The following is a 20,281-nucleotide window of genomic DNA, read 5'->3' as shown; positions in this document are numbered from 1 at the left end:
ACTGATTTGCTACTGTAAAGCCTTCTGTGCCTCGTATCTTCTAGGGGTCCTCTTCACAAATGCTGTCTATGTCTGGTTGACATTCCTGGAAGGTACAGTATTTCTGCCTAAGGAGCTTTGGCCTAAATAGCACCAAATAAAGATGTCAGACTCGTTAAGGCTACTGACAAGTCTTTGTTTTTTTTCCCCCCCACCTTATTTTTCTCGCTGCCTCTGGCACCTGCTCTCAAGTTTTGAACTGCTAGAGGCAGCTGACCAATTTAAGCAGATCAGCAGTTTTGCTGCTAAGCAGGAAAGAAAAAGAGCAAGCAGGTATCAGACTCAATCATTCAGTTATGCTAGAAGGAATAAAGGATATGTATTTTCGTGTTATATAAACTCTTGATCAGGGCTGCAGGACAGTACATTTCGGATGATTGGGCCACAAATTATGGATAAGGATAATATCAAAGATGGCAAACATTAATTTTCTCTCAAGGTACCAGAGTTTAAAAACGCTACTGGAGGGATTTGCTGTGATTGAGAACATAAGAGAACATTCCTTTAAATAAAACAGTAGCATAAGAGTAGATCAGGGATGTCAAACATAAGGCTCGGAGGCCAGAATTGGTCCGGCATATAATGTGGCCCACCGGACGGCTTTGAAGAATGTGAAGAGGAGGATCAATTTTGCCATTTTTTTTACTGTATTTTCAGACGTTTTACAGCTTTTCATCCTGACAAAGAAATCACCCATAGCCATTCACACAACACCAAAATAATTAATTAATAGTCCCTGTTCTTTCACTACCTGCTAAATAATCATTTTAAAGACAATTTTAAAGAACAGTAGTAATTATTATTAAAAGAGCATTTTCTGTGAATTAACAAAAACTTTGTTTTATAATAACAGGATATTCTGGGCATGGGCTACATATTTATTTAAGCCCAAAGAGTAGTGCTTACAGATTTATTTTAATACTGTTGAGATTGCACTTCTTTTTCTTATATTGAAATATTACCTGGATTAAATGTGTAGTTGAATATGCTTACTGTGACAGAAAGGGGAATTTCACTAGTTTGGCCTACTTAAGATCAAAGCCTGTATGTGGCTCACAATGTAAAATGAATTTGACATCCTTGGAGTAGACAAAGCTAATCTTGGGTCTTAAAAACGTACAAGTGCCTTAGAAAATACATTATTCCTAAAGGCCAGCAGGAGGCGACTGCTCTGATTGCAAAAAGAAGTCCAATTGTCTCTCTGGATTCATGAGCACAGTAAATTTTTTATGGTTCACATCCAAAATTAACATGATGGTCATTTTGTAAAATACAGCCCCATGTAGAGTAAGACAGACCAGCAGAGTATGCTTTAGGCTGTGCCTACCTGCCTGTGATTGACAGGTTACTACTGTAGGGGCATGCATACTGTATCTGCTCAGTTCTCGGTGAGATCCACCCCTTACACCCCTTGGATGCTCTCATTTCCTCAGTGTAAGCATCTGCTGTCATTATGTTTCTACATAACAGGTTATCTGTATTTGCTCCACACAGGTTTGGACTCAGCATGTAAAAGCTTAGACATGTCCTCACATATAGAGTGGAAGCACCATGTACTGTAAATATATATATGGTGTGTCTTAAAGAGGAACTAGGGAACAACTAGTTAGACTGCAGACACAATTAAGAACTCCATTAATAATACTAAATTTAAGTTGGATCTATTTGCTGTCATCACCAAGTCGATGCACGCAACCCTGGTGTTAGTGTTGGTGATTCGTAATCTTTAGCAAAGTCCCTGTGCCCCTTCCAGGCTGGTTTTAACCCTAACTAGCCCCCAGGCTTGTCACGTTCCAGTTAGATCCTCTCTCTGTGGTCTTTACCTCCGCTGCTTCTCCCAGACCCCACCTTAATAAACCCGCCAGCGTAAATGTCACTGGCTTCCACCTTCACGTCAAAGGTCACTGTCAATAAACCTGTGTGCATGTGTGTGTGTGTCTCTCAGGAAGCCCTTACCGTGCGTCCATCAGATGCAACTTTGCTTGGCTCCGCTCAGCCGTGCCTCTCACACATGTCTGTCACACACAGAGGGCTAATGAAGGCCACAGCCGCTCTCATACATGTTGATGCATTCACAAACAGCACCAGACACTGCAGCTTTTCACTTAATTTACACACACATTTACACTTCCAGCTCAGAAATTGGATGGGACATTGATTTTCTGTTTGAAGGAGGGGGCCGAAATGCACATATTTTTGCTTGATGTCAACTAAATCAACCATAAAAGGTAAATTGGATTTTTGTCCAAGGGTGGTACTTTCAGAACCAGGGTTGTCGGTTCAACTTCTAGTCTGTAATAGACTTCACCTTTCTCTACAGTGACAGTGCAGAGGAGTACTCGGACAGTCTCAACAGCCTGCCCTCGGGGACGGTGCCTCACAGACAGCACACTAATAGACAGGTTGGTCTGCCCTTGTCTTTTAATTGTTTTTGGACTTAAAAAAGGAATAAAGATACAGTTAGAAGTAAGCGTCAGCGGTTTCCTGCTCACTGCTTTTTTGTACAGATTAACATTTTACTTGGGTTTGTGTGAATATTCAGCCTTTAAATGAAACTGCCTACAAGTGAATTCAATTAATGAAGGTCTTAGTATACAATGTCTCCTTGGTCCTAAATATGAGTGTAAATTTCAGCATATTTTTAATAATTCTCTCAGACAAGCTTGTCATTTCTTTACGTAGTCTTCAGGAATAGTTCTCCAGGCCTCTTGAAGGAGCTCTTTTTTGGACGTTTGCTGTTTAATGTGCATTTCCTGGCTCTGAGGACGACAAACCATGAAAGAGCCTCTACCATGTTTTGCACATGTCTTTGGACACCCACTGTTGTACCTCTCTCCTGAGCTCCTCTGTAAATACTGATTAGAGTTTGAACCAACATTTTCAAATTTGTATGTTTTTCGATGGAAAAAAGTAATACTTATCAAATAATATGTAGACGGTGTAGGTAACACTATAGGTAATTCAGAAGTGATCGAAAACTGCAATTCTTCAAATGCCCACTCAAGGGATGTTTTACAAAAGGCTTACAGCCTGATACAAAAAAAGAGTTTTAGTCTATTTCCTCTGTCTGTGACAACAAAGATAGGTATCACCAACATTTAGTTGTACTAAAAAAAACAAAAAAACAAAAACAAACTGTGTATCAGCTAGCTGTTTTTTGTTCTTTTGTTTTGTTTTTGCTAGCCAAAGTTATCATCACTCTTTATTAAATTATTGTTGCATCCTACTTACAAAACTGGCCCTGCAGTTCTAACATTATGTAATAACTTTGTAACTCCATCCTGAAATAGTAGCCTGCAAAGCAGTGGAGTGACGTCTCAGTGGCTATCCATCCATCTTTTATATACAGTTTAATGTCTGCATAAATAATTCTTAGGGCCTCTGTAACTACTTTTTGTGTTGTTTGAGCCGTGCTGTACTATTCATTTTTAACTGGCTATCGCTTTATGTCTACATTCACAAAGACTTTCCTAGTCTTGTGACTGAGGAAGCCTTTGTGAATGCACACCACGAAATCATTAGGCCTGGACCCTTGCACTTGTCCACATCAAACCTCTTCACAGTGCTACATGGCAGATCCAAACCCTTGAGAGAAAAGTCCGTCAAGAGGAGAGACGAAGAGAGAAAGAGAGGGGCCTCAAAGATGTGCTGCCTCTTCTCTTCTCCTCTTTTTCTCGTTTCAGCAGCACCGAAGCAAAGTAGAAAGTAGAGAAGAGATGGTTGTTGTGAATATAACCTGGGAGCTGTCAGGGCCCTTATCTCAGATCCCCTTTAGTTTCCCCAGTCCTGATCCTCTAAATGTGCCCATCAGCTCCTTCTGGGTTCATCGCTTTGACAGCCCAAGCCCCGCGCAACGTAGTATGTCACAAACCAAAGGGTTCATCTACCCTTTCCTCTCTGCATGCATGATCAAAACTGGCACTGATCAAATCCTACCTGTCCCCCATACAAAGAATGTAGGCAGAGAGCAAGGAGTGAGGTAGGGGGGCCCTTTCTTTGATGTCACTACAAATGATGGTGCAGTTGGGAGTTGTCACGAACACACATGCGTACACACTTTTGCGTACAAACGACTACACTCTCACACACACCCGTCACACCGTAGGAGTGAATCAGGGCTTTCAGTTGGTGATTGAACAAAGGCGGCATTTGCAAGCATCTGTCAGAAGTAATATCTGTGCTGAGAGGTGTTCAAGTTGGAGTCGGTTGAACATGCTCAGGTGAATTATTAAAGCACTGGGTGATTTGTCTCGTTGCGTTAAGCTGCGCACACTCTGTGATCATGGTGTCGTTATGAGCTGCATCTTAGGAAGAGCAGCATGTCAACTGTTGTGTTACATTAAACGGCTGCTTTTCTTCATTGTCACTGGGTTTTCTGTTCTTTCAGTCCTACAGGTGGTCGCCGATCTCAAACACAGAAGCACCAGCGGCAGAATCTCACAGAAAACAACCCGACGTTCTGGCCCGAGGTAGCACAAGTTTTCCTTTTGTGAACCCATGCTGGATTACAGAAATCTAATCAACTTTTAATTGAAGCAGATAGAACACTCAGTGTATTTACATGCTGTCGATAAGAAACAAGTATCCGAGAAGTTAACAAGCTTCGTTTTTTCCCCCCATAACTCGGCACATCTGAATTGGTTAAAAATGGAAAATGTTAATTATTCAGGTTGTTAAATCCATCACAGCTTCCACTTTTGCATACACAAAGATGCACGCCTGTTAAATCTCAGCAGTAGCTTCTAAATTGGGATTTTGAGGTTTTCTGTGCACTTGTCAACTCTGAGGCGGCTGCGTGTACTTCCTCCTGTTAGACGATAAACAGCGTGAGCCGTGGGACCGCGGGACAAGAGGAGAGAAAAGTCGGCAGAGGAGGAAGAGGATGCTTGTGAAGACCCAGCGCTGCTCCTCCTCTTCTCTGCAGCAGCGCATCGAGTCTCTACAGCGTCACGTTGACATACTGCGAAGTGCCAGGAAAGATGCTATGCTTTCAGCCAGAGATCTACAAAGGGCCAATGAGATGATCACAGCACAGCTCAACTCCCTCACTGAGAAGCTGTGCAGCAGCAAGCAGCTCACGCAGGTAACTTGGGAAAAGCTGGGAGACGAGCCAGTTGTAAGTGTTAGGAAGTTTCTCTTTTTTTCCCCCATCTTTGTCTTTCTTTTGTATTTTCTTGGGGCTGAGAGTGAAGCAGTAGCATGCCCTTATCATGCTTAATAAGTGTGGCTGACAGGCCTACCCTTGTCTGTGGAGGTCAGAACCACAGGGCAGTAGAGAGGAGGAGAATCTCACACGCTCTTTCTCTCTCTGACTCTGCCATTGTCTCCTCCTGCTGAATGTTTCAGCGAGCCAGTTCTCCACAACAATCTTTGTCACCAGCAGTTACTTTTCTCCAAATATGAGCAGTCGTGTTCGCAGACGCACACACACATACACTCAAGGTGACTACATCCAGTGCCACACACCTTTTAGTTATTTAGTACGTGCCTCCAGGTAAAAAACTCTTAGACTTGGTAAAGAGTGTAAATAAAACACCAAGAGCTTTGGCCCCTAAACAGTATCTTTCCTGCCAGGTGCTCCTTGTACACATCAACTTATGTACATACACAGACACACAAACACACAGACACACACACACAGCAACACCTTGACAGACAGAGTCGTTAATCTGGCAGGCAGAAACTTCTTTTGGTGGATTCAGACACAGCAGCAGCCAGCAAAGGCCCACTGGACTCTTGATTAGGTGTATGTGTTCTTGTCTGTATGTCCGTATATTTACTTTTCACTTACTGTGGAATAGTACCGATGGAGTATATTGCACTTGCACACACGGGCCAGAGTGCAGCCTTCATAGTGTTGCTACCTGGGAAGTGGCCCTTCTGCACCCACCGAGGCATCTGATTGCTGAAGTCCAACGAGACCTTAGACTCAGGCACAGCAGTAAAGGCACACATGTACACACACTGTTGTGTGAATGAGTGGACAGAGAGGGAATTGTTGTCTTCCTGTTTGTTTCCTCTTTCCTCCTGCAGTATTAATGCCACTCCACCTGAGAAAGTTGGAGCCGACTGACTGGCCAAAGCTAGGTCTTGTTGCCCTCTCTGCAAAGGCCAAGAGGTGATGGACTTTGGGCTTGTTCCAACCGGTCCTGGCCAACTCTCTAACTAAAACTCTCTGCTTGTAATTGGCTTAGGACAGCCTCCACAGGGGCCATCATGTGAGAAGTAGCATGGCAGTTTCACAGAAACTTGTTTGTGTTGCTCTGTCTCCTGATCCTTCGCCATTCTGTCCTTCTCTTGTTGCTCCTTTCCTTCCCTCCTTCCATTATTAAGTCATATCTTCTCGTTTTTTTTCCATTCTTGCTTCCCCTCTCCACTTCTGTGTGTTTGGTTGCACGTGAACTCTGGGATGTAAATGTATTCTTAACTGTATTTGTATTTCCTTTCAACAACTACTCAGATTCATGCAATGTATATGATATTTCAGCCTAACTGGAACACGTGGTTTGGTTAAAACTTTTCTTTTTTAGGTTTTCAGTATGATTTCCAGCTGTGAAAATAACATTACATTCAATTGCTGATAATGCATCTGGTTATAATGCAATAATGTGCCCAGAGAAACAGGCAGTCAGCTAGATTACAAGAAAAAATTGACGCAGTGTGTAAAAACCTTAAAGTCGCCCTTCAACGTGGCATAACGTAACTTAAAAACTCACAGTGCATCCTACTACAGGCAAGTCTAACTTTTATTGAAATCCTTGAGTATTGCATAGCATCCAACTACAGAATCATTTTGTTGCTTGGATAAGCCTTCCTTAGTCTGTCATCAATTCCACAGATGCTTTACTTTGTGGCACACTGTGTCATCCCCACTCAAAGTGTGGAGTTCCCTTCCCTCCTTTAATGTTTTTGGGGCAGGGATTATCACAGGATTATCTCTACAAATTTAATGAACTAAGAAAGCAAAGCTCCAAACTTTATTTAAATTAATAATTAATAAAACCTATTGCACAAGAAGTCTGGCCAGAAGAATGATTGCGTAATTAAGAAATTGATGCAGTAAGACAATCTTAGTGTTTCAGTGGTTTATTCATGTTTAAAAATTCCTTTTAGCTACTAAAGGAACAGCATCAGTGAGACCACTGCTCACAGGAAAGAGAGACCGGCGTCCTCTCTCCTGGCCTAATGGAGCTACCAGTATATCACGCCTGCCTCAGTGTCATCTCTCACCAGGGCTGAAAATGGCCTGTGAAATCAAAGCTTGTCTTACTGGAAGCCTCATCAATGCCTCTCTTAATTCCTGCACTATTGCCACTGGGGCCACAGCCCCGCTTTTATTTTGTGCTCGTCCTGCTCTCCTCCCACCCTCCCTGTGGATGTGGCATGTGCATCTTCAACAGAGAGAAGGAAACCTAAAACAGGAGGGATTCTATTAAAAGGTGTCAGCCAGCAACCAGATATCAATAACCTCCGTGTATGCGGAGCAGAGAGCAAACCCATGGGATTCTGTGGTTTCACTTGGGTGTGTGCGCACGCCTCGGTGTGTGCTCCAACATTTACCCTATGTGTGGAGCGCATATCTTCATGTATCACGTCTCCTGTTTGTGCCATTAACCATTCATGTTTGATATGATACCAAATCAGCTAATTGTGACAGCACTGATTCAAACTCACAGCAATAGGTTTGTGGTCCATACTTTCTTATAAGAAACAACCGGATTTTTGCTTTTCTCCGGCACATGCATGTGGTTTAAAGTTTTTAATCTCACATAGCATTCTGAATCACAGAGTCACTGTAAATTGTATGCATTCAGTTAGTTGCGTTATTCTTCATCAATCCAGACTCAACTACTGACTAAATACTTGATCTACCTCTTTTCCAAAGTGTGCTGCATGATGGCTATATTATGCATGCCAATTACAGTGAGAATTAGGCTCTATTGACCAGGCAACAGCATCATTTGTCTCCTAATTAGCATAAAAAAGACGTTTTATCGCAGACAAGATATTAAAGGAGAGCTTGCAGCTCACCCGTGGATAACACATACAGTATTTTAAACAAATTGTGTTTATTCTGTCTTTGCATTTATTATATTTGTGAGGAGTGGATTTAATATAAAGATCTATGTTAGTCAGAGGAACTCTGCCTTCTTACAGCAGTAAATTAGGTCTGCATTATAAGGGAGGAAAAAAAAGGCTTTTGGTTTGATATAAAGCTTATCAGCTCATGTAGCAGTATATCAGTCGCCTGTTACTTTTTCGCCATCACCATCCAATAACACAAATCTGTGTTTCTTTGTTTTTTTTAATAGCAGTGCACCAAACTTTTGCTTCCAGTTGCGGCATCATCACCAGCCTAGCTAACCAATTCTGTCTGTCGGTCAAACCCGCAGAAGCTGACCTCTGACCTGGCTGGTGTGCAGCAGCAGAAAAAGGTTTTGGAGATGGAGTTGAAGCAGTGGAAGCAGATCAAATTCCCCCCGCAAACTACAATACCACCAACAGCACCAGCGAACGTAGAGTGCTCCTGCCAGTGCAGAACCATACCTGCCCCGGCTAACCCTGCCCTCCAAGCCCTGGAGGCTGAGGTCAAACAACTTCAAGCCAAACTTAAGGTTAGCAGTTCTAGAGTTAATGAATTTCCCTCACGGTTGTGTTTTTTCATTGTGCATGCCTTATGAGGTAAATCTGCTAATAGGAGGATGGTATTAAAGATGTTGTTCTCTTCCAATTTTGTGCACTAAGAAGCTTGAGTGCTCGAGAATACCACGAATAACAAGGAAAACTTTGGGAGTATCAGTGGTAAAGGACTGAAAAAATGTATCTAGAGAAAGACTACTTCCACTTTCTACTGTGCTGTGGTAAATCAGGCAATATGAAAATTTCTTAATTCTTTTGCACTTTTTAGTTGGAATTTTCTGTCTTTCATTCTGTTACTTACCATGTTAACAGTACTGAATTTCACATATATTTACATCACTATTTCTGAGTCACTTTAACATTTCACTGGTTTGAAGCACTTGCCCTCCTCGAGGAGTTTAAAAACTCTCAACAGAAACTCTGTCAAGGTTTTACTTTCAAGTTGTGCTTGATTCTCAAAAAAACAACAAATTCTGGTGCCTTTCAGCTTACACTTAACATCACTTGATATTACGTTTGATTTCAGCGTGAATTAGCATTTCCTGTCATTTGATCTTATTTCGGAGTGCCTGTCAGAAAGATGAGAAATGGGGAATAACAGCAGAGACATGCCCTACATCAGAGGGAATGAGGTGTGAGTGGTACCACAGTATTATCACCCTCTCAGCAGCCTGCTCGTCAGTGTCACCACGCAGATTGCCGCTGTCGTCACACACGCCTGAGAAAGTCATGTCAGGTGACAGCGAAAGGGAGAGGCGAGGGATGCTCCGTGGGGGTGCGTGCGCTGAGCGAGTACGTTGTCAAGTGTTTCTACTGGGAGCAGTTCCCACAAGAGACAAGGGCCCTTTAAACCAAAGTGAACTTGCAGGTTCAGATATCCATCATGCTTATAATCAGAAGCCGACCTGTCACCGTGAGCCTTACATCTTTGTTACTCATAAAGAAAAGAGTAAAACACAAAAGGTTATTATTTACAGTTTAATATTCTAGGTTACAGGATGTTTGATCATTAGCAGGTCAATTTATTTATTTTTATTGTTAGTATTCAGTTTTTTTCCCCTTGTTGTACTTGTCTGTTGGTCTTTTTCTTTATTCACATTCCTGACTGAAATAAATTCACCCCTCCAGGTCTATAAATTGTTATTTTTTACTAATTACTCCCCTTATCCACTTTAAATAACACAGTTTTCCTCTTAACCTCTTTTAGCACCTTCCACCCTCCCACTGTAACTATAATGAGGAGGCATGCTGTGTTTGACCTGTCATCAGCTGTGTCGTGAAAACCTTCCCTACCCCCCAGTCACATGCACATTCAGACACATTAACAAACACACACACACACACTGTGTGCCCTTCCCCCAGAGTGCAAGTGCGGAGGTCACGAGGCAGGTGGCGGCTAACAAAGCCCTGCGAGGCCAGCTCCAGGAGAAGGAGGACAAACTCTGCCAGCTGCAGGATAAGTTAGTTTCCCACCTTTTGTCTTCATTAGTGCTACTTCCTCCTTTTTGTGTTTCTTACTGTTGTCTGCAGTCCAGCTCGTATTTTTCCTACTTTTCTTTTTTTTTTTTTTTTTATACCTGCAGACCTCTCTGTCTGTCTGTCTCTCAATCTCTCCTTGTCTGCATGTTTGCACATCCTCTGCAGCTCTCATCTGTAGTGTTTGATTCCACCATGTGGCAGCTCTGTTGTCTGCCTCACTTCCCTTATACTGTACATGCTCCTGTGTCTGTGAATCATTTGTGAAATTATGCATGTTATATTGAGCGTGTGTGTGTGTGTTGTTTGCGCGTGTGCATGTGAGTGGTTTTTGTGTCATGCGGTGTGGTGTTGCTTACGTGGGTAGCCGATGTGGAATGCTGATCAAAGCAGCGTATTGATTGTTTGCGTGCCGCAGGAGGGACCATTTTGGCCCATGACACTAAAACCCACACAGCATCACTCTGGCCTGTGGGCCACAAGCCCCAGTGAGTTGCATGGTTCACCTACTGTAGCGCCCCGCATGCATTACATAGTCATAATGCATATGGCTATAAACAATTCACTTAGGGAAACAGTCATGGTTTGAACTTACAAGGCACATATCATCACTCTGCATTACGGATCCCATATTTGAACTGAGAAAAACGTACAAAGAACAACTTGGCTTTCCTCCCTCTTGTTCTCTTTGTCTGGTATGCCGTGTCCTCTGCCTGCCATTCTCAATAATGCATCCAGGGCATGTGTACAATCACAGCGGATATGTGTTTGTGTGTGTGACCAAAGCAGCGAGGATCACAGCCAGGCAGAGCAAACATCCCTCAGCTGCGTTTCTGCGACAGCCTCCTCCAGCTCTTGTCACACACTCACTCACGCATACGCACACATAACTTGCCGTATCTTCTAGCCTACCACTCCATTTGCCTCCATGGAGGGACCCCTTCTCAGAATGAAAGACATGTCTAGACGTCTCTGAAATATACATTTCAGCACACACACAGGGAGCAAGGCTGCTTCGCCTAAAAGAAGAGAAGGGGGGGGTAAAAAAAAGAAATGAATTTCAAAGTACACCGGCATGTCCTCAGTCAATATCCGGCACTATGGCCCTGCCTTATTTATGAAGCTGCTTCTTTCATCTTTAGCCCTGTTGTCTATCAGCCACATGAAACGTCCACCCGCACTTTATTCTTAACAACATACACAGAAATGTGCGCTCGCGCTCACTCTTACGAACACGTACTTCAGACCACTGACTGTTATCATTACAATACACGCATGTTTGATGAACAATATTGCCAACAAGCACAGAACAAAGGGAACAAACGTGTGAGTGATCGGGATATAGTTTGAGGCTCTCTTTCTCTCTTTCCACTAACACTCATAAATAGAGATCACACGCTCCAGCAGAAGCTCTATATATCCTTCATTCTTTTTTATCCTCTATTCTTTTTGGGGTGTAGAAGAAGAACATCTAAAATAAATGTTGTCGATCTAATTGCCATTAGCATTGGGGCAGAGGGAGCTGGTGGGGCTCTTATTGCTGCTCTCACTCTTTAAGTCAACACCAGACAGTCATCTGAAAGGTTCAATATGGGTTTTCTCATTAATGGCCAAATCCATGGGGTAACCAGCTAGCGCTACTCGCCCCCCCCAACAAAGTCCCCAGGCTAGACTCCTCTCTCATTTAATTTAATGTCACTCCAATAGGACAAGCTCACATTTATTTAACCAGTCTGCCCTCAGGCACTCATCCACCTAGGGAGGCAGGGACATTTACTTACACGAAAGCATTTGCTCTTGCATTGCGTCATCTGTTTATTTAAAACACACAAGCCATGATGCATGTGGGAGCTAAGAGATCTACTACATCTTTGATATAGAAAAATACAGCAAAAACCATTTAATTAACTGCATCCTTATGATCTTTATTCTATTTGTTCCAATTCCCCAAGGTGCAGACAACCATGAAAATAGCTTTTATTTGCCTCTTATGAAAACAGAATAAAACATGCTAACGTACTGAGACCATTTAAACCGGGGTGTCGCTGCAGAATGTGGGAATATTAATCATGTCAGTATTGCAGGTTATTGAAATAGGAAGTGACAAGTCGCGTGTGTTTTGTTACAGTTAAGACGCTAACTGCTTACAGTACGTACACGCTACTTCTCTTTAGGGAAGTATCGCCGGCACAGCACACGAACAAACAACATTTCTTAGAGCGTATTCCCTTCATAATACGTCTTTCTCAAGCCAAGCTCCCCCCGGCCAATGTGTTTTTATATGATTGGTGCAACGCTGAGCTGAAAATAATAAACATTTAAGTGCTTGATTAGGCTTTCAAGTAGTGTCGCTGCTGATTCAAAATGCCGTTTGTCAAAGAGGACTCCCCTGTCACGCTTAGTGCGGCATTCCCTGCCAGAGCACTTGTTCTAATATATGCCAGTTAGAATTATATATGCATCCCTATTTCACCCCCCTCTCCACTTACCCAAGCAGCATGCCAGTGTATTTAGTTGTCATAATGAGCTGTCATGCCTGATGTACTGCACGGGGACACTGTGCCTGCCAGCTTTGCGTGTGTGTTCTTTGTATCTGTCTCCGTGCGTATGTGTGTCTGTGTTTGTCTGCGATGCAGAGGCTGTGCCTGTGTAGCTATCTGTGAAGAGTAATTTAGGCGTTATGCCATATGTTGGTATTTGCCTTCATTTGTGTATGTTTTTAGGCTGAGCCACACAGAGCGAGATGTGAACATGAAAAGGCAGCTGGTGGAGGACCTGAAGACACGACTCAAGTTCCTGCAGGAAATGGAGAAAAGTTACCGGGGACAGGTGGAGGAGCTAGAAAAGAAGGTGCTCATCACGGCTCATCATTGCATTATTTTGAGGCTCTTCAGCAGAGTGACAGGGGAAAAATGGGCATTGTCATACTCAGCATTTCCCATAGTCCAAAGATTTGTCTCCTGGAAGACTAACGGGAAAATATTTCAGTGCCGTTAAGTGTAGTTACAGATAACATGGCTGCTAAGGTGATTTGAATGGAACTTTAGGTGAATATATGATGTGATTATCTCCTTTAAAAGAGAAATGCAGTTGCACTACGTCCTTGTTCAGCTTCTTTTTTTTTTTTAAACAGGTGAAGACTTTATCAGAGGAGGCCAGCAACAGAAAGGCCCTAATCGAATCCCTGAAGAGAAGGCTGAATGTGGCAACAACAGAGAAAAGCCAGTACGAGGCCTCCTGTGCAAAACTGAAAGAGGACTTGGAAAAAAAGGTTGGAAGCTGACACGCACTCAGTTTTCACAAAAATTGTGTTTTATGTAACATTTGCAAAGTTGGACTACAGTACAGTTCGGATAATCTTTTTTTTCCTAAGCAGCCCTGTAAACAATCACAGATGAATTCTCTTCAAAAGCAGGGTATAGAATATGATATTGGATCATGTTTTTAAGTTATGCAATTGTTAGTCAAAAGAAAAGTTTTAGAATTTGTGAAAATGCCACTTCTATCCACGTACATCATATCCAGCTATAAAGTTTAAGCCCTTTTCTTACATAACATCAAAAAAGGTTAATATTTTATGTTTTTACTTTAACAGCCTATTATCACTGGATTTCTGACAGTGAACGACATCACATTAAACATTAAAATTCAAAAGTGAAAAAACAGAGTTGGAGTTTATTGTCTTAGATGGCATTTATAGTTCTGGTAATATTAGATAGTCTTATTATATATTTAGTTGTGGTAATACCAACTTGAAAATCAGTAAGTCACAAGGAGACACCAAAGTCATAAATGTCAAAATCCTACACACAGGGGCTTGAAAGCAATTTCCACAAATGTCTCATAGACCAGTGTGGACTTTCTGCTTTTTTTTCCCCTATAACAAAAAAAGATTGTTTGCTTTCAGCTGACCACTTCTGCATGCTCTTTTTCTTCACAGGAACAGCGCATGCATGCCCTACAGGCTCGTGTGGGAGCTGGTGAACAGGCTTTGGCTGCACTGGAACAGACAGCCACTGAGCAAATGGAGGGGTTGACCCAGCAGAGCTCCCATGCCTTGGAAAGGGTTCAGAGGCAGCTAGGCCAGGCCTACTCCCAACTGGAGCAGCTACATTCTTTTATCAAGGTACTGTGTAAAAGAATAAGGGATTAAAACCCAAAAGTCCAGAGTTTGTATACTCAAAACATCTTTCTCATCTTAAATCAGTAGCCTATGCTTTGGTGTGTTTGCAAGTTCTCTTTCTATAACTTGAATTGGAAAACTAGTGTTGCATTTTTATTTTTCAAAAGTTTAATTTTGAGGATATGGTACAAGGATCCATGTAAATTTTTAAAAGAACTGCATCAGTGTCGCCTCTTTGTTAAAACATAGACCCGCTGGAAGCAGATGACATGAGTGTGTGCCAAATGTTGATTGGTTGACCATTGTTGCCAGTATAGAGCAGGGAGCGGTGGCGGACATCAACGGGAGCAGAATAACTGTTTTAAAAACACAGCATGGAAAGCACAGAACGTGGCTGCAGTGGACACTTTTCATTGTTTTTAACACCTGACTTCACTTCAGCTCTTCTCTGTTATGATTTTGATGTCTCTGTGGCTGGCTGGCGGACCAGCGACAGCACAAACAAGAGTGGCCCACAGACCCATTGTACCACATGTTTTGTACACAGCTTCCATCTGGCAACAGATGGTTTCTGCAGGCAGACATGCCTTCCCCGGGCTGCCAGCTGACAGTGATTGCACTACTGCTGGGCCATAAATTCCAATTCATCACCTGTATGCACAGCACCTGCAAAGGGGTCTCAACTGTGTCGCAATACTTACATTTTCTCAAAAATAAGGACTTAGGCAACAACATGAACAGAGGGGGCGATGTCTATGTCAAAACGACTGACTGAACAATTTCCCTGCATTAGTTAGGCAGAATCTCTATACAGGACAGGTCATCCACTTACTGAGCTTGGCTATTCATGTGACAAGATAACTATTTCGCATGTCTACCCTGGGATCCTATTTGATATTTAACACACTTTTCTAGTCTCTAGCACCTGCAGACTAACAAATGTTTTATGCTAGGCCAGTCATTAGCACTTCTGAGAAACAACAGAGAACAATATATCAACATAAACTGTTGATAACGTACAAATGAGTGTGCTGGATGCACACAAGGAGGAAAATATGATGGGGACCTTTTGCTTAAATATGACTAGCAAATGCATCATAATTACAAGAGAAGATTTGGTTATTAAAATCTCTTGATTATAAGAAAAGAATGAAGATAAATCTGAAGCCTTCCAGTTTTTTGCCCTTGTACATGCGTACAGTGAATAACACTGTATGCGAGTGGATTGAGTCACACTTTTATTTCTTCTGCACTGGCAACAGTCATGGCTGGGGGCATTGTGTTTTCTCAGTGTCTGTCCATCCCGCCCGTTCTCGTGAGCTCGATATATCTCTTCACTTTCACTTGGAATCGAGGATGAACCGATTACATGTTGGACGTCCAAGGTCGAGGTGTATGCAGCTGGAAAAATGTCTGCAATTATTACAGTAAACAGGATGAAGTTTCACACAGATGTTTTAAAGGATGAAAACATGACTTGATGACATTTATTATTCAAAGGTCAACAGTCACCGTTTTCTGGCCATTATTCAATTCAGTATTAACTCAGGAACAGAGGAGGAGATTGCATCAGTACACAAGTCTCGGTCAGATGCTAAATTGGTGACAATCTATGTATTTAGTTGGATTTTAAAACCTTCAACACAACAACTTAGCTGTTAATAGAACAGAATAGAATAATCCTTTAATTGTCCCACAAAGGGAAATTTGGGTGTAACAGCAGCAAGAAAGACACATATACAAACAAACAGTAAACAAGACACAGAACAGATACATACACAATTTTTACATATTTACATATGGACAATGGTTACCAAAAACAGAGTACTGTACCCTTATTAAATTAAATAAAATGAAATTCAGATAAGAGGATGACATGTTAACATTAACAATAGATTAATGGTGTAGGAAGAAAATCCTTCAGCACTTATTTATATAGTAATATTTATTGATCCCAGATTCAAAGATTTCAGGGCAGAGTCTGGGATCTCCATGGACTACCCCTGGTGTAATGCTTTGCTTGTGGGGAAAGATGCTTATTGTTTGTATTCAGAAGAACACCTGTCAAGGATTCAACCCAAGAACTAACTAAAACTGGTGAGCTGATTAGCAGAGCATCGTGGTATAAAACTCATACTTGTTGAAAATAAAACAAGCCACTCGAGATAGTTGAGGTTTCTATTGGACCCCTCTCTGTTCAGTTATTCTGGGCATTTTCAGCTGGAAGAATACCCACAATACCCTGCTGGAATTGGAGACCCCACTTGGCCCACAAAGGCCTCGCAAAGTTCCAAGACCAGAAAGACCGTTAACACTACCTTACTTGGCCTGACATCACCACACCCAGCTCTCCATAAGTGTCAGAAGATGGATGAATAAAACTGGAACATTGCGTCAGTGCAGGCCACCACTCTAAGAATACTGCATGCCCACTGGGAACAGGCGGCATTGTCTTTGTCTAGACCTAATCCATCACCTTGAGGTGTGTTTCAGTGTTTGTGTCAGTCTATGTGTGTGTCTGCCAGAGACTGATAAAGACTACCCATCAGTTCTGTTCAGCTGACGCCTGTCTGTCAAAGGAAGAAAGGGCTTGCCAGAGATTGATAGAGGTGCAGTATTTTTGCACACACATAAATCTCGTGCAAGATTATTGCCACAGTTCAGTTGCAATTTTGTATCGTTTTTGTCCTTACAAGCAAGAAAAACAGAATTTTTAACTTTTTCTTCCCATTTTTGCAAACTGTGATTTCTTTTACGCAGCTAAGCCTTCACCCTTTCCTCTTGTGTAAATTTACTGCCTACACACACATACACATTCGTGTAGTGCAGAAGACCTGCCTGCATGCAAAGAGAAGTTGCATCACATGCAAACGCTTGCACATATAGATGTGCATAAAAACACAGTTCATGCTTGTGTTACTCGTCTCCTCCATTCCCATAACCCTGAGCTGTTGGGGCCATTGTGGTGTTGTTGAGGATTCACATCATTGTTTGTCTCCCCCTGGCTCTTGTGATCCCCTATAAGAACACCAAGCCCTTTGATTGGACTGCCTGACGTCCGGAGGAGATTTACTCTTGTCATGTATTGATCAGGACCGGAGGGCTGCACATGTGTGTGAGAGTGTGTGTGTGTATAGATGTGTCGGTTTGTGCCTTTATGAGCTTGTTTTTTTTTGTTCTTTGTACCTGTGCGATTTGTGTGTGTCTGCGTGTGCCTGAGTGTGCCTGAGTGTGCCTGTGTGTGTGTGTGTGTGTGTGTGTGTGTGTGTGTGTGTGTGTGTGTGTGTGTGTGTGTGTGTGTGTGTGTGTGTGTGTATTTCTTTATTGTGTGCCAGCAAACCCTTTTGGCCCCTGTGCACGCCCCAGGCTGTAAGCACTGCTCTTGAACTGCTAAACAGTGGCCCTGCATGTAGTGACTGCTCCACAATACACAAACACAGAGGAGTTTTTTCTTTTGCAGAGTACAAAAAGTACAATTTTTGGCCAGTCATCCCTACATCCCCTATTTTTTTTTTATATAGATGTGTGTTTTTTAATTACTTTAAAATGCTGTCAGGCTCAGACATGCAGGACATCAAAACTATTCATAACAAGAGATGTGAGAGCCACATATGACTTTCATATTCTGTGAAACAGACTTCCGCAACCTCATTCAGGCTCATAGGGTATGCAATAAACTGCTAAACAGCAGTTGCTATTATCAGTGGGTAGATGATCCAACAAAATTAGAGCATTTCTCCTCTTGCTCTGTTCTTTTTATTTATAAAGGGCCCATTGTGTGCTCATGTGTGTAAATGCTAATTCAGTGGTAGTTTATTATCAAAGAGGATATCTTTTAGCTGCTCATTTGATCCACATCTCCATGCCCTGATCCTCGTCCTGTCTAAATTGGCCCTCTGGCCATACTGTTTGTGGTACTCGCCAGGCTAAGACCTCTTAATAAACACACACACACACACATTTTTCCATCTGTGTATTTCAAAAGCTTGTATGTGTGAACGCTTGCATTCGCCAGTCCCAGCCATCTCTCCCAGAGTCAAAATGAGTGATAAAGTCACCCCTTAATCTCCTTCTGGATGATTCCACACACAATATTTACGGCAATTGAATTTAACCCTTGACTAATGAGTGAATGTCTATTGGGCTGTAAATATAAGAATAGGATGTCCAACTGTTAGTTAATGAGCTGCATATTCCCTAAGGCTGAATAGAGCTAAGATGACCTAAATGAACTGAAGCTGGCTTCCTTAATAACTAGTGTTTATGTCTTCTGTTCATCATCTTGAATATTTATATCCATATGAAAGTAGAAGCAATTGTGACGGCACAGAGGTACAGGGGTTAACACGGTGTTGAGACCTGCGATGTACTGGCAGCCTATCCAGTATATCACAGAGCTACTCCGCCTCTCTCCGTGTGACAGCTGGGATAGGCTCCAGCCTCCGAGCGACCCTAAATTGGATAAGCAATTAAGAGGATGGATGGATGAATGGATGGATGCTTGTGAAAATAATTCACTAATGCTGCATTTTGAAGTTTAATCAAGACTTTGTCACACTGTTTTCTAGAAGTGCAACTGGTGAATCTGTACTGACACCTCACACTTTCACTTTTTAACTTTTCCCCGAAACATTTAAACTTAATTTTTTTCATTTGAATGAATTTACTACATTATGATCTTCCTTAAAGACATTCCCTTTGTATTTCTGAATGTTCAGTGTTTTGCTAATAGACCAGAAGCATTATGTCAACTGCAAGCCTTTAACTACTCTCTCAGCAGTCTCCAGCAGGGACCACTTCTAGTTTTGTAAACTGCACCTGGTGCACCTGTGTAAAATGAAGACGGAAAAGTGGAGATTTTTTGCGCAATTCAGCGCTGCTCATGTGTGATTACCAGTGTTACTTTAAAGCCCTTGAGTGCTTTCTGTGTTTGTACTTAGGTTTGTGTCGGTGTACGTGCCCCGCGCTTCTTGTTTGCCTGCTTGTGTTTTCTGCCGTCCAAGAGGAAGTTGTACTTTGTGTTTCTTTTTTATTTTGTTTTGTGTACTGCAAGTTCTCCTGTCTCTAGCTTTCCCTCATCTGACCATCTATTCCAAGGTCAGCTTTTCAGCGGGCTTACAAGGGAATGATACAGAAGATTATTGCCTCGATCAATAAGCTCAAAATGAAGCAAAGGGGAGTTTACTTTATTGACTTTCTTGTGTACAGTGGCAGTTTTAACATTTAATTGTCTCTCTGTATTTAGAGCAAACTCCCATTTAGTGCCCGACAACTGTGCCATCGCAGGCCTTCCTCGTCTCGCTTGCCTTTCACTTGGGCACCATTTGAAACAGCCCTTCGTAGCTTAATTATTAACAGTGTTATGCTGCCCTGTTGTACTGTGAGACATTCAGAAAGCAAATAAATAAATGAATGGCTGTATTTTCAGTAGCTCCCTGTCTTTCTCTCTCTGATGCATGATTCTCTGTCTGTGGAGAATTTAGCAAAACTTGGGGTGCGTTTGATATCAAAGCTCTGTTCCCTCAGCTTTCAATCGACAGGGCAACAAACCCTCAGGTCCACATTCCTACAGGGGAGCGTGAGGCGAAACCGAAGAGAATCTGAGTGTGTCAAACTCAATATTCCTCCATAATGTACTAGGCCTCTCTGGCGCATGCTTGATCAATTTCATTTATTCATCTGCCAGGCAGAGCTATCCCTCTTGTTTTTCTACATCCATTTCATCATCCTCTTCTTTTTTTATTCCTTTTTCTCCTCCCCCTTCAGGCCCTGGCCAGTGAAATACTTTTAGACGTTCAAGAGGTCAAGCAGCAGTTGATGAAGAGGAGGAGGTTGAGGCAGGCCAACTCTGTGGCAGCAAAGGGCGGCCTCTCAGCCAAGTCTATGATCAAAGCCAAGTCCATTGCTGCCTCCATCCTCAATATGTCAGAGAATGATCTCGCAGACATAATGGAAACTGATCAGGTAAGCCCAGGAGACTGTGTTCACGATTATATACAAATT

The 20,281-nt window shown here is 42.3% G+C and overlaps 1 protein-coding gene across 2 annotated transcripts in view; it reads left to right on the top strand.

Annotated features, from left to right (window-relative positions):
* cntln (centlein, centrosomal protein) overlaps positions 1–20,281 on the top strand; it is a 94,487-nt gene that overhangs the window by 56,791 nt on the left and 17,415 nt on the right. For both annotated transcript variants that reach the window (XM_085459098.1, XM_085459099.1), the window contains 9 exons: positions 2,360–2,441; positions 4,427–4,508; positions 4,854–5,122; positions 8,433–8,654; positions 10,042–10,139; positions 12,879–13,005; positions 13,289–13,426; positions 14,096–14,281; positions 20,045–20,242. In XM_085459098.1, the coding sequence (XP_085315224.1) occupies positions 2,360–2,441; positions 4,427–4,508; positions 4,854–5,122; positions 8,433–8,654; positions 10,042–10,139; positions 12,879–13,005; positions 13,289–13,426; positions 14,096–14,281; positions 20,045–20,242 (1,402 nt within the window). The remainder of the gene's footprint in view (positions 1–2,359; positions 2,442–4,426; positions 4,509–4,853; positions 5,123–8,432; positions 8,655–10,041; positions 10,140–12,878; positions 13,006–13,288; positions 13,427–14,095; positions 14,282–20,044; positions 20,243–20,281) is intronic.

Source organism: Copadichromis virginalis, linkage group LG6 (assembly GCF_057382275.1).
Source record: "Copadichromis virginalis isolate Kocher_CV1m ecotype Utaka linkage group LG6, C_Virginalis_male_GT1.1, whole genome shotgun sequence".
NCBI lineage: Eukaryota > Metazoa > Chordata > Actinopteri > Cichliformes > Cichlidae > Copadichromis > Copadichromis virginalis.
This window is presented reverse-complemented; position numbering and strand designations above follow the sequence as displayed.